General features: G+C 31.4%; 1 protein-coding gene and 1 long non-coding RNA gene across 5 annotated transcripts; one reads left to right on the top strand and one right to left on the bottom strand.

Moving 5' to 3' along the window:
* Positions 1-876: 876 nt before the first annotated feature.
* Positions 877-4,395, bottom strand: LOC114392526. 2 transcript variants are annotated; one of them, XR_003662332.1, is made up of 3 exons: positions 4,093-4,395; positions 3,251-3,368; positions 877-1,748 (listed from the first exon to the last, which is right to left on the bottom strand). It is a non-coding gene; the product is annotated as an uncharacterized LOC114392526 (long non-coding RNA). The 2 variants fall into 2 exon arrangements; XR_003662331.1 differs by lacking the exon at positions 877-1,748 and having other exon boundaries at positions 3,134-3,368.
* A 567-nt stretch (positions 4,396-4,962) lies between these two features.
* On the top strand, positions 4,963-14,136 carry LOC114392505. Of its 3 annotated transcripts, none has more exons than XM_028353686.1 (8): positions 4,963-5,127; positions 5,678-5,774; positions 7,293-7,313; positions 7,746-7,844; positions 8,416-8,895; positions 9,887-10,027; positions 11,691-12,103; positions 13,369-14,136. In XM_028353686.1, the coding sequence occupies exons 4-8, from the start codon at positions 7,748-7,750 to the stop codon at positions 13,984-13,986; spliced, it is 1,749 nt and encodes a 582-aa protein (XP_028209487.1). In that variant the 5' UTR covers positions 4,963-5,127; positions 5,678-5,774; positions 7,293-7,313; positions 7,746-7,747; the 3' UTR covers positions 13,987-14,136. The 3 variants fall into 3 exon arrangements, with proteins under 3 accessions (XP_028209487.1, XP_028209479.1, XP_028209473.1); XM_028353678.1 differs by having other exon boundaries at positions 7,286-7,313; XM_028353672.1 differs by lacking the exon at positions 7,293-7,313.
* The last annotated feature ends 646 nt before the right edge of the window (positions 14,137-14,782 follow it).

Here is a 14,782-nt window from a genome sequence, read left to right as displayed (position 1 = left end):
GTTTTCTCGCCTAATAAACAATAAAATGAATTTCCACCGATCATTTGAGTTGCAATATCGTTTAATCTCTGCTAAAATAAAATCCAACCGATCTTTCACGCTGTAACCACGTTTAAAACCAAAAGAGACAAAATAATAATAAAATAATCGAAGTATCTTTGAATAAAATAATAAAAAAAAATCAATTGGACGTTTTCCTTTGGGATTTTCCTTAATTGAATTGACTAATAACCAAAGTGAAACTAAGGCTAAAATCAACTCACAAATCAAGCTTTGTCCATAAAAATCACTTAAAAACCGTTTTAAGGTCCAACGCCTTAAACGGTCCTCTTTGCTTTTTATTGGTTAAGCGTGGACTTTCGAAAGCATAAAATCAACATGTAAACTTGTCGCTACTTTCAAAAAAACAAGAGATCATTAATGGTCCAACACCTTAAATGTTTCTCTCCTTTCAAAAGAATCAAAAGATCGTTTAAATGGTCCAACGCCTTAAACGACTTTTGTTTGGTAAAGACATATCTTGCAAAAAAGGGATAAAAACAACTTAACCAACTTTCAGTTCTCAAAGAATTACGTAGGTCTGATTTCCTTATCACAATTGAGGAATACATATGAGCAAGGGAAACTCCCTTGTCGACCACAAAAAGAAAAAAATACAAAAGACATAAAAACGTAAAAAAGGGGAAAATAAAACAAAATTGAAGACATGATATTGCACATTTGATTAAAGGTTATCGTCCCTTGTGACAGACGCGTGAGGTGCTAATACCTTCCCCGTGTATAAATACAACTCCTGAACCTTTCACACTTAAAGTTCGCAGATCACACCTTTCCGGTTTTTCCGACGTTTTCCTCGAATAAACGTTGGTGGCGACTCCGCGCATTTTCCTTTCTTGGAAGACACACCCGTGAGTCTCGCGTCGCCCTCCCGCCGAAGGGTAGGTTGCAACACAATCAAATAACACAAGAAATACATTAAACATCGATTTTCAATAAGCGAGATTTTAGGGCATTATAAGTGTGCACGGTCTCCTACTGAATTAGAATTTAATGTTATTATGAAAGTTGTTAAAAGGATGAATGAAAAGGCATGGGCTTATTTAGACAAGGGGCCCCGTGAATCATGGACCAAAGCCTATTTTAGTGAAAATTGCAAAGATTATGAGTCTTATAATGCAAAGATTCTGAAGTTAAAAAACAAGCAATTTTGAATATGTGTGAGGATATAAGGACCTATATTATGTGCAAGATGAAAAGTGATAAACTAAAAATGGCTACAAGATTAAGACCATTGGTACCTATGCAACAGTCAAGGATAGAAAAGGAGAAAGTTGAATCTAATAAGTAGACTGCAAACTGGGTTGGTGATCCTGATGGAACTAGATTTAAGGTTTGTCATTATGATACAAGACTTATTGTGGATCTACAAAACTAGTCATTCACATGTAGGATGTGGCAACTTATAGGTATACCACTAAGTTAGTTAAATTTGTCAATTTTGGATATTATGTATTGCGTCACTATGAATTTAATGTTTTTTTGGTTTATCTACATAGGTATGCCTTGTAGGCATGCGATTGTTGCCATAAGATACAATTACCACATACCAGAGGGCTACAGTGACGATATGTTGACCATTGGATCTTAGAATGCAACCCATGAAAATTACATACACCTTACCAGGAGTCAACAATATTGGGAAAATACACCTTTTGACAAGCCGACACCACCACATATTAAAAAGAGACCTGATTGACCCAAAAAATGTAGAAGAAAGGATCAAAATGAGGGACAAGTCATCAATAATTGACTAAAAAGATCCTACAAAGAGGTCACTTGTACTAGATGTAGTCTGGGTGGTCATAACAGTGGAGGATGCATTAATGGTGGTGTTCCACCAAGACCAAAAAAGTAAAAACCAACTCTTGAAGAAGAGATTAACTCAAATGCAACCACAACAACACCAGTAACATATTTCTAAAAATTTGATTAATTTTTTTTATTGTTACTTACAACTTATTTATGTTATATGTTACATGTTTGTAGGATGAGATTAACTGCTCTTAATCTGCTCCACAAGTTGAACAACCTTTAACTAATTTGAAAATTACTCCAACTCCTAATGCTGAAAGTGTTGGTGCTCCAACTCCAACTACCACTTAAAGTGCTCCAACTCCTAGTGTTGTGAGTGACTTTTACATATAATTGAATAGTTATTGTTAAATTATGTTACGCATAGCTAATCAATATTTATTATTGTTGTAGGAAACAATCTTGATACCTCCACCATTGTCAACTGCATTTAGACCACATTCAATTAGGCCTTCAGCACCAATTTCAATTATATTTCTAGATGAAGTATCTCATAGGATGAACCAACCAAATTACATGAGCTTCATACCCACACTAGGATTTCCCAGTCGCCATGATTCAAAGAAATGAAATATGTGATATGTTTATTTTTTATTTATAGTATATTGTGACTAATTATTATAATTTGGATAAATTTGTAATGATTAGTACATTGTTACAACGTTTATTTTGATAAAGTGGTAGAATGTTTATTTTGAATAATTTCAATTGTGACAGATAGATTATTGTTATTATTATGTTTGTCTTAAATTGTGTTTGTCAAAATATTTTTTTAAGTGATTATTATAATGTTATGTTTGTAACAATAAAAAAAGGACGAACATTCACCTAAAATTATATTTTACCCTTTTTTTAATGAAACAAAATTCGGAGTCTAATAAATTAGTCGAATAGAAACATATTGGTATTTAGGCCCAACAAAAAATTGTTGACATTTACATCCAATAAAAAAATGAGTGACATTTTGATACAATGAAAAATTATTGACATTTTAATCCAATAATAATAGCTTACCGACATTTTAGTCCAATGAAAACATACTGATATTTTATTCCACAAAAAATTATTGACATTTTCTTCCAAAAAAAATTAATGACATTTCCATAAAAAAAAAATACTGACATTTAGGTCCAATAATGATAATTTATTGGCATTTTTGTCTTATCTATTCGACATAATCATGTTGACAATCAATTTTGTAATAAATTTGTTCATTTGTGTCATGTAAACTATTTTATTAACGATAATAGACAGAAGTTAATGATCGGATAAATTTGTCGTACTTTTTATACTTTAAGGGACTAAATTTTGAATTTTAATCTTTCAGGAACAAATTTATCAACAAATTACACATTTAGAGATAAAAATAATTATTTACCTTAAAGATGCTCACACACAATTAATGTGAAATAGAGAAAACTTATTCTTGTGGTACTCTTGGAACTAATAATGAGAATTCACTTGCCTTCATCATTTTTGTGAATGGGTTTCCATGTCTGTTAGTGATATTTTCATGGGAAAAATGAAAAGTTAGAATAAGAAGAAAGAATATTAGGGAAAACTAATTTAGAATTGAAAATTAATTAAAAAAAGAAGAATAAGAAGAAAGCAACTCTATATACTTATTTATATTAGATCAGAAAATCTGTTATAGATAAACAACTACTTTATACACATTTTATCAATAGGATAATTTATAGGAAAAAGAAAAATAAAACAAATTAAAAAATGAAAAACACACAAAATTTACATGTTAACGGTGAAAGGGGTGAAGTATAATAAACTATAATAAAATGTGAGATGAGCGAATGAACACAAATATTGATTTCTTGTTCATAATTCAACTCTTTGTTTTTATGCATAAAAAATAGTATATCAAAATATAATTATGCATATGCAAAAGTGAGTGGGGAAGAAAAATATAGGCATGAAAAACATGCTAAAAATCATACAATAATGAGATCAAGTACTTATTATTCTTAATCCAACCATACAAAAAATAATCAAACCAAATAAAAATACTTTAAGAAAACATGTACTCACATTGGACGAAAATCATTAAAAAAAATAACGATAAAATAACAACAAAAGTTAAATTTCATCAGTGCATTCTACGACTATTAATTGCTTTCTTCTATTCTCACAGAGAAAAAATTGAGGAAAATTTAGAGTTCACAATTACACATCAAGTTAAAGTTCCAAAGAAAGAAGGAATCAAACCTGGAATTAAAAAAAGGGAATGCAAGCGAAGGATGAAAACTGAAACCTTTAAAAAGATATGAGAAGAGGGAAAGAGAATGGAATCGACGCAGTGAATCTGTAGCCTCTCAGATGTTTCCCTTAACATCGGACCAACAAATAAGGGGGCACTTTACGCGGAGAATCTGGGTACAATTTTGAAAGGGTGAATTTCAATTTTACAATTGGTGGTATGCGGAGATAGAAGAATGAAAAAGAAGAGGAAGGGAGAGAACCAGAAAGTGAGAGTGGGAATGGTCTAGAACCAGTTAAGTCTGGATTAAAAAAAACTCTTCTCACACCACAATTAAACTAACAATAATTAAAAATGATCTATAATTATTCAAAAAGTATTATTTAAGTGTGAGAGTAAATAATTGACAAAGGAAAAAATGGAATTAATAAAAATGGAAAATAAAACGATTAAAAAAATAATATTTATTTTATCTATTGTTATTATATATATATATATATATATATATATATATATATATTATATACTCAATCAATTAAACTTGAATAAAATTCTAATTATTTCATTTTTCTACCAAACATAAGTTTGCAAAAAATATTCTAAGTTTTGTTTCTTTAAAATTAAATTTGCTTGTAAAATTTTATTCTCAAATACATTTTTATGAATAATCAAATATAACTTTAAACTGATTTTATTATTAAACATACCCTCACTTCATAAAAGAAAACAGTTATTCCACGAGAAGAAAATGCTTTTTCGGTGGTACGGTGAGGTTCATAAAATTGGTGCCCCAATAAAACGTACAATTTTAATAATTCATCATTGACTTGACAAAGAGACTTGTCACTGCACTGGTTTACGTTACATTCACATATTTAACTTCGACCTATCTTGACAAACCGTAGACTTCACTATTTTTAATTACTCTGTCTCTCTTTCTCTCTGCCTGTGTAGATGAAATTGGCAATTTCAGAGTAAAAACCAATTATGCTGCAGAGATAACAAAGGAAATTTGGAAATATTCTGAACATATTTCTGTTGAGGTAATCAAATCTTACTCTCACTCTTTTCTTCTTTCTTTCTCTTCCTACCTATAGATTTACAGTTATCCTATGAGGATGAAATGCTGATTATTTGGTCTGGCTATGTATTCAACTATGAATTCATACTCCTGATTCAACACCTATAGGCTTCAATCATGGGGCAATAAAAAACAGTAGAAACGAGAATTTCCATAATAATAAAATGAAAAATTGCCAATTTCAGACACTAGAAGAAAGTAAAGAGGGAAATAGCTGAATAAAAAATAAAATTTTGTGAAGAGCTTTATGCCTAATAAATCAAAGAAAAGCTTATCAAAACACCCTTCATGAGGGGTTGGTGCTGCTTCTACTTAGCCAATATTTTTTCTCTGTTGCTATTGTATGTTTTATCGTTAATATTCTTGTCTGAGATAGGATCCTATTACAGATACCCAGATCTTTTAATTGCCCAAGATTATCATTTTATGTATATTATTTGAAAAGTTCTTTGTTTCGTTTGTATCATTTGCTTTATGGTCTCTTTTCTACACTTACTGCTCTATTTTTTCAGTGAGATCAGTGTAATCGTGGTTCGTGATTTGATCTGGAACAACGCTTACTTAAAAGGACTCTTATTTTCTCTGTTATCTGCTCTCTCGGTCTGTCAGGTAATGTGACATTTAATAAAATATAAAAAAAAGGTTTAAAAAGATCATGTGTAAATATAAAAAGTCTCTTACAGCAACTTTTCCACACCAAATAGTATTTAAAAATTTATTTTTGAGTGTGGACCATAATGATATAACATTATCAAAATCCCAGTGCGCACAACTTTTTAGTGGAATCAATCACAATTTGTTGAGAAAAATTATGTAAAGTGAGATTGTATATATACATGATTATTCTACACAATAATTGCACATACTTTTTATCGTACCCTTTCGCTGTATATTTATTTATACGATGCTATTATAGTTTAGCTTCATCGTTATTCAATTCTGAGGGACTGTTACTATAGATTTTGCCCTAACTTTTTACCGTACTTAAAATTTACAAACTCAAAGAAGCTAAAAAGAAGGTAAAGAAAAAAGAAAGAAGACGTAACAAGGCACAAGTGGACTTTAATTTGTTTAGGACAGTTACTTCTTGCATCTCCAAATTTTGCTTTCAGCACTTTTTTAAATTTCCAAAACACTGAATTTGGAATATAAAATTACATTTCAAAAAGGTCTTTGTTTCTGAAATATAATTTACATTCTAGGTGGAATAGGTGAATGAAGGAATTGCCTTTGTTTAGTGTTACAGCCTGAAAAGAAGCCCCACTTTGGTAATTTCCCTGGGTTGCCCCAAAATCAAAGCCCATCAACACTTCAAAAACGATAAATATCTGAGGATAATTTATTGCAAAACTAGAAGATAGTTGTCAAGTTTGGGGAAAGTTATCAAAAAGGGTAATCTTTTTTTAATTAATCAAATGGGTCAAATTTCAAATTAATACCGAAATAAGGATAAGTTGTAAGGTGTATTATGACTTCTGATAAAGTCATAAAAAATATATGATTTTGATTTTTTTATTGAAGTTGTAAAAAAGTAAACGATAATTGTTTTTTTTTAAATTTTAATGTGAAGTCATAAATTGGTTTATCAATTCAATGTCTTTTAATTTTTTTTAGAATTTTTTGTAGTGGTAAATCAATGACTTCAAAATCATCGTAGTTTTTTTAAAATTAATTATTAACGACTTTAAATTAGTTTTAATTTTTAATTTCTAGCATTTTTATTCAACTTTTTAAATGTTTTTGTTACTAATATTAACTTAAAATTTATCAAATAATATTAATTTTTTTTTAAAATATTTTTTAATTAATTTTTACGGGTAAATGAATAATTTTGTACAGTATAATTAATTAATTTTATTTGATAAAATTATTTTAATATTAAAAACAAAAAATAATTTAGTAATAGAATTAGTTGTTAAAATAAAAATAATATAATGCATTAATATAAAATGAACAATATAAATATAAAATTGAAAAGTAGAAACAACATGTCTTCACTTAGTTACTACAATGATGTCCTGTGGTTCTATGGAATGAACATTTCTTATATCTATTTGAAATTGGTTGATCAATCTCATTATGTATATAACTAATGATTGAATTCTCAGTTGTGTTTCAAGTTTGCAGGTAATCTATTTAAGCTCTTATGTAAGTATTTTTTTTTATTCTTTAAAATTCAATTACATACTACCCAAATTTTTAAGAACACATTTATATTCATATTTTCAATAAACAATGCCCTTTTTAAATTTTTTATTCATACATTTAAAAATAAACAGCACATACCCTCATGCTGTATACATGTGACTACAACTGCTTCTTATTAGGATTAAATTTTAGCTACAATTTGCTATATATATATATATATATATATATATATATATTACTTTTAAGTTATTATTGGACATTTTATTATAGGCACTCATAACAATTGATTCTTTTCTTTTTTCCATCTGCATCAAGTGATTTATATTAGCTCACAAAACAATTATTGTACTTCGTAAGGCTACAATAAAAGAAAAGAGACTGTCTTCTCGTGCATATTGTTGTACTTATATGATGTATGTTTTCTTGGCACAGAAATGGCTGTAGCAGACTCAATATCTTTCCAAGAACAACTACTTCAGAGGGTTGCTTCAGCTCAGTTTAGGAAGCCTCTCCTTCATCTTGTGTCCACTCGTAAGCTCTTTGTTCCTTCTTAAATTTTCCCAATCATTTTTTCGCAAAAAATGTGAAAGCAATATAGCATGAATCATCACTGCCAATTACCAGTGGCTCTAGTACCACTATTGGGGGTACTATAACTAGTGTTATCAAATAGTGTCACAACTCAAATTAAAATAGAAAAAAATAGGAATCTAAGACCTAACCCGATATTTAAGGTGAAAAATCCTTAGCAGATAACTTTTTTCTTTTCTCCTTTTTTATTTTTAACAAGTATACAAAATTAAAGGTGGCTTTACAGCCACGTTCACTGTTAAACCTGGATGGAGAAGCTTGAATTCTTCAAAATTAGACAGTATGATATTCTTAATCCCACATTTTCACATTTTCACATTGCAAAATTGTATTTGGTTTCAAGTGTCTCTAATTTAGATGTGTTATATATATACATTAAAATACTAATCCTAACAGTAATCACATATATACCATGAATTGCACTATTTAGTAGTCCAAACTTCATAGGATTCTATATCAAATGTTTAGAGTTTTGACCCTAAAGTGATTTCCACAAATAAACTTGTTGCAGAAGAACACAAGGGCAGATACCTCACCCAATGTGTCCCACTTCACAAAGCATCACTCAAAGGTGACTGGAAAGAAGCTAGAAAACTATTGGATCAAGATGGGTCACTTCTCAAAACGGCCATAACAAAGGGGGGGTGGGCCACACTCCTCCACATAGCCGTGGGAGCAAACCGTGTTCACTTTGTGGAGGAGCTGCTAAAGTTGATGCAACCAGAAGAATTGGAATTGCAAGACCACAAGGGCAACACTGCATTCTGCTTTGCTGCAGCAGTTGGGAATGTGCAAATTGCTGAGATGATGGAGAGAATAAATGCATCGTTGCCAACCATAAGGGGTGGAGGAGGACTCACCCCTCTTCACTTGGCTGTTTTACAAGGAAGAAAAGAAATGGCATGGCATCTGTTCCCTAAAACTAAGGAAATCTTTGAAGAGGTGGACTGGACTATACTTTTCATTAATTGCATAAAGTCTGGACTATATGGTAAGCATTTAATTTGTTGTTGAAAAAGCATGCATATGCATGCCATCAAGGTTTCAAATGGTGGTTGTGGTCATGATTTTATCACAATTCTTGATATTGCGAGAAATTACAGAGAAATGCAACTACAATTGAAGTAGCGATGCAACTATGTAGAATTAAGAAATATTAACATTGTGGCCAAAATCATGGTTACAAACCTTTTTTTTGAAACCTTTGCATGCCATTTATATTCATATTGGCGAGGAAAGGTAACTGACAAACCATATTCCAATTATTTTTATCTGTCAATGTTAACTGTTAGTTTTTGCTAGAATGTTAGTGAGGGATTCAAACTCATGACCTCTTTGCCTTCTTCCTTCCCCCTTCAACCCTTAAACCCCTGTTCCCAACTATTAAATTAACCTTATAACTGCATCCATTCCAAATTAGACTAACTACTATGCTAACTTCAGATGATCATGGAGAATGGAGCAAAAATAAGGGAATGTAAGATTTAACTTTTTAAGTAAACCTCTCCATCCTTGTGCAGTTTTTTTTATTCAAGAGGAGGAAAACAACAGATTCTTGTATCTTATTTTGGACTAAAAAAGGGCTGCTTCATTTCTTTCTTTTTAAAAACAGATTTGGTAAAAAATATACTGTTCTTGTAAGCAGCTGTTAACCATTTATCGAACATGCATGCACTCATTTACCTAAAATGCCTTCATTCACTAATTACATTTTAGGATATGTCAATCTCCCACTTGATGATGAATACCCAAATATTTATTGCTTCCTTTATGGTTTTGAAAGAGGACCTTCTTCTATGAATAGCATAATGAGAATCCTTGGTCATTACCTTTAAGCATGATATATTATCAAACCAAAAATGTGTCACTAAGTGTAATTCACTAAAGCAGTGTGTAAGCTTTTCAGGGTAAAAACAAATATGGATGAACATCCACGTTAATTGTGGTGTTTTGCAATCTACATAATTTGGAATATGTTGCAGATTTAGCCCTGGAAATGCTAAATGAGAAGGACATGCTAGCCTATGCTCGGGGTGAGGAGAATCAGACAGGGTTGCATGTCTTGGCTCGAACTCCAGGTTGTGGTTGCCAACTACGATGTCGAAAACACCTCCTACATTTCTGTAAGTGGCTATACAATTAACTTCCATTAAGAATAGGAAAAGCAGGACTTTGCTTTATTTTTAATTTGTCCACTATCTATTGGTATACTTTTGCAATGCATCTTTCTAAGAGAACCATTTTATACACTTCATCAATACCTATTATTTTTGTCTTCTTTATATTCTTATCACATCATATTAGCTATTATTATTTTTTTATATAACAAAAGAAAATATATACAAAAGTTTAGTACAAAGAGATACTCAACTAGAAAAGTTTAAACAGAAAGTAAAGATACAAACCAGAGGCAACTCACAAAAGCCTACCATCTGCCCTTATACTACACCCAATGTAATATCCCCTAAAAAACTAATAGATCCATAAACAGAATACTAATAATATCCCATACAGGAGAAAACAATGCCCCTTAATATACCCACCAACACAACATGGTCTGATCCAGGATTCACTATATAACAAAAACTAGCATTAACAACATTTATAACTAGAAAGTCTGATAAGCACCACCCTGCAACAACATTTTGAACTACATTTGTTAGAAAAACAGAACAGAACATAAAAATGAACAACAAAATATAAATATATAAAGAAGAGAGAAACAAAAAACTGAAATGAACTATTACAGCAAGAGCTTAAATAGAAAAACCAACAAGTTCCTGATTGGGTAAAATAAAAGGAAAATTATGGCTAATTAAAAATAGGCACCATTAGCCCACAACTAGCTATTAAACAGAAGCATGCTTAAAAAGTAATAAGACAAGTTGCAGGCACATTTAATTTAATATGATAGCAGGAAAAATCAACTGCCAACAACATCGCACTTCAGGTCAATGTATATTGCATTCCTCATGATAAGAACTACCTCGCATAAGAGGCAGCAGTACCCTATAAACAAACTTTTCAAAATAGCTATATCACCTATTATATTAATATATATTTCTCTCTCAAAGGTGTTTAATAAGGTGTTGGGATGTTCAACAGTCATTTTTGTTTTTTCAAGTATATTTATAGTTTAAACGTTACTAGAACCTAAAACACTCTCCAAGTAATAAATTAAATCTAGAACTTTCACATGCTTGTGTTCTTTGATTTATACAATTGTTTGGTATCCTATAAGCAATAAATAAACAGTTATAACCCTATATACGTTATTTCTCTCCCTCTTTAGGCAGCAAGGTTGAATTGGTGGCTAAAAGATATTCCTGAACTCACTTTCATTCTTGCTTTGGTAACACTTTATGTTAAAGAGTGAAGAGCCAAATATGTTCAATGAACTCCAAATAGTTATATTCCACTGTACGTCACGAGTCTTGTAGTGCATTACCTCATTATTAATATTCAATTAAATCAAATATAACTTTTTTTTATCATGAAAAATGTCATATTGTTAGTTGTGTATTTTTTTTTAATGTACAATGGTTGTAATTAATGAGGTTCCAACTTATGATCTTATGCATACTACCCTCACATGAGAGGAATGGAAAGTAAGAAAACTGAAATAAATACAAATATAATTAAAATAATTTAAAATGCCAAAAACCTTGGAAAATGAAAAATGCAAAAAAAAAAAAAAAACTGGGAAACATTTATCAGCTAACATGTTTTGATTTTCCTCATGCCAAGTCAGTGTTTTCAGTGATTGTTTGTTTTCATAATTTGCAGGTAAGAAGGACACTCCTATTTTAAAACTAGTAAAAAAAATGTGGGATATAGTTCTTTCCCTGGATGACCAAACGATGATGGAAACCATCTCGGAACCATCTCAAGTGATATTTATTGCTGCTGAAGTTGGAAATTTTGAATTTCTATCTGTGGTTTTGAGCACTTACCCTGATTTGATATGGGAACTGGATTCCACGGGTCGAAGTATAATCCATATTGCTGTTTTGCATCGTCATGCTAGCATCTTCAATTTAATACATGAAATAGGCCCAATGAAAGAGGTCATATTAACTTTTAATGATGATCAAGAGAACAATTTACTACATTATGCTGCAAGACAAGCACCACCAGATCGACTTAATGCAGTTTCTGGAGCAGCTCTTCAAATGATGCTCGAGTTGTCATGGTTTGAGGTATAGATATATATATAGTCAATGTTTGTTTTCCAAGCTTATTCAGTTATTCTCTTATTGATTATATTATTCTTCTATAAACATTCATGTCTTTTTCGTGTCCTATTTTATCCATAGAGAGAGTCCCTAACTGATAGGAATGAGACACTGCACCCCTAGCCATGCCATGCAGGCGCACTCCACAGGCCCAAACGCAGAATCATTCCATCCAAGCTCCTGGTGGATTTCGTTTAACAGAAATCAGTTAGAAGAAGCTGAGTTGGCAGGCTTTTATTGGATAGGAAGGAATATGTTGTCTGACATTTTGTCTCCTGTCGTGCAGCAATCCATTTGCGTCATTCTCACTTTCTGTTTTGTGCTTTCTGTTATTTTGCTTTTGGTACTAATTCCGAAGCAGCACCCTGGTTGGTGCCTCTATATATAGCTGCTTAGTATGTAATGGAGAGTGGAGAAAAATAACAGAATCATTTCTTCTCTTCATTCTTTCTTTGGGAGGTCCCCAGTCCTCGAATTCTAGGATTGTTATCATTCCATGACCCATCAAAAACACCTTGTCCTCAAGGTGTTACAAGTCCTCCCAAGTCCTCCAGGATCCCAAGGTAAAATGATGCAAATGGATTGCTGCACCACAAGAGACAAAATGGCAGACAACATATTCCTTCCTATCCAATAAAAGTCTGCCAACTCAGCTTCCTCTAACTGATTTATGTTAAACGAAATCCACCAGGAGCTTGGGTGGAATGATTTTGCATTTGGGCCTATGGAGTGTGCTTGCATTGCATGACCGGTGGTGCAGTGTCTCATTCCTATCACTAACATTTTTCATATATATATCATAACATTGGTAAACATAAGTCAGTGCTTTGAAGACAACATTTATGTGTATAACAAATTACAAATTTGTTAAATTTTTTACTGATAAATTTCTAATCAACAAATTATCACTCCATACTTTAAATTTTAAATTGCAACCTAAACTTTTAAGGAGACAAATTTTATGGAGTTATCTTTCTATTCTATACCTTAGCCATTCCTTTCAAAGAAATGCAGCACACTCTTTAATATTCTTTTAAATACACTTTTTGTTATTGATTGACTAAAATTTATTAGTAATCACAAAAATTGTAGGTTTCATTTTTTATTTAATAAGTCTCACTCATAATTTTGTAATTTCTAATAAATTTAAGTAATAACATAGAGTGTATTGCTAATAATCCTCTTAAATTAAATTATAAACAGAGCTTTTTATATCCTTGATATTGCAGGAGGTGAAAAAGATAATGCTACCATCATCCATAGAGAAACGAAATTCTAATGGCATTATTCCTCGTCAACTATTCACCATGGAGCATGAAGAATTACTCGAGAAAGGAGAGTCGTGGATGAAGAGAACTGCTAAGTCTTGCATGGTTGTTTCAACTCTTATTACAACAGGAGTGTTCACTGCTGCATTCAGTGTACCAGGTGGTAACAATGACGATAAAGAAGGAAGCCCCAATTATTTGGGGAAACCAACATTCTTGATATTTGCATTATCAGATTCCATAGCAATGATCTCATCTTCGGCTTCAATCCTAATTTTCTTGTCCATCCTTATCTCTCGATATGCCGAGGAAGACTTTCTCAAGTCACTGCCCTTAAAGTTGATATCCGCACTTTTGGCACTATTTATCTCAATAATAAGCATGATGGTAGCATTCAGTAGTGCCTTCTTTATAACCTATTACTATGGTTCAAATGGGGTTCCTATCTTCATTTCTGCACTTGCTTTTATACCTATACCTGTTTTTATATTTCTGCAATTTCGCCTTTGGTCTGACATTTTGTATTTAGCCTACATGTGTAGTTTTCTATTTAGACCTAGTAAACGTATGATTCACTAGAAAGATTGTGGTTTTGTACTAAATAATGAACTTCACTTTCATGTACTCTATGGGTTAAATGTTGTAAGAAAATATTAATCTTGTATTGGTATTTATAAGTAGAAGATAAATTGGATATAGATACTTGTAATTATAATCGTTTAAGGCACACATGATTCTTCTTTCCTTTGTTAATGTTTACTAACACTAACATCTTATTTATAACGGATAGGGCATTTGCTTACTGACAATTTCTGGTGTAAATATTAACCACTAAAACTAATGTCTTACACCAAATGAACTTGTGTGGAATCTGAAGTTCTGAGATAAAGTTGAAATATTTTGTAATATATATTTTAACTGTATAAGGATTCCTCCTTTTATAGAGGGAATTAAAATAGGTGATTGATTGACTACAATTTAGGAAGGAAATCCTAAATTAAGGAAAGAATAAATCATAATAAGAAACTACCTAAAATAGACTAAACAGAAAAGGAAACAGAATAATTATATATAGACATAATTATTTATTGTCAGTTAAGAGCTGTAAATGCTATATTTTACACCTTGTCAACACTCCCCCTCAAGCTGGCTTAAAGATATCCTCCATAGATAGCTTGCTAGTGATGTTGTCAAATGATTTTTTGGGTAATCCTTTGGTTAAGATGTCTGATGATTGTTCTGTAGTGGGAATATATGTAATACAGATTTGCCCCCTTTCTATCTTCTCTTTGATGAAGTGTTTATCAACTTCAACATGCTTGGTCCTATCATGTAGGACCGAGTTATGTCCAATAGATATTGCTAACTTGTTGTC

The sequence above is a fragment of the Glycine soja genome, chromosome 2, assembly GCF_004193775.1.
Source record: "Glycine soja cultivar W05 chromosome 2, ASM419377v2, whole genome shotgun sequence".
Lineage (NCBI taxonomy): Eukaryota > Viridiplantae > Streptophyta > Magnoliopsida > Fabales > Fabaceae > Glycine > Glycine soja.
Note: the sequence above shows the minus strand (reverse complement) of the source record. Positions and strands in the feature narration are given on the sequence as shown.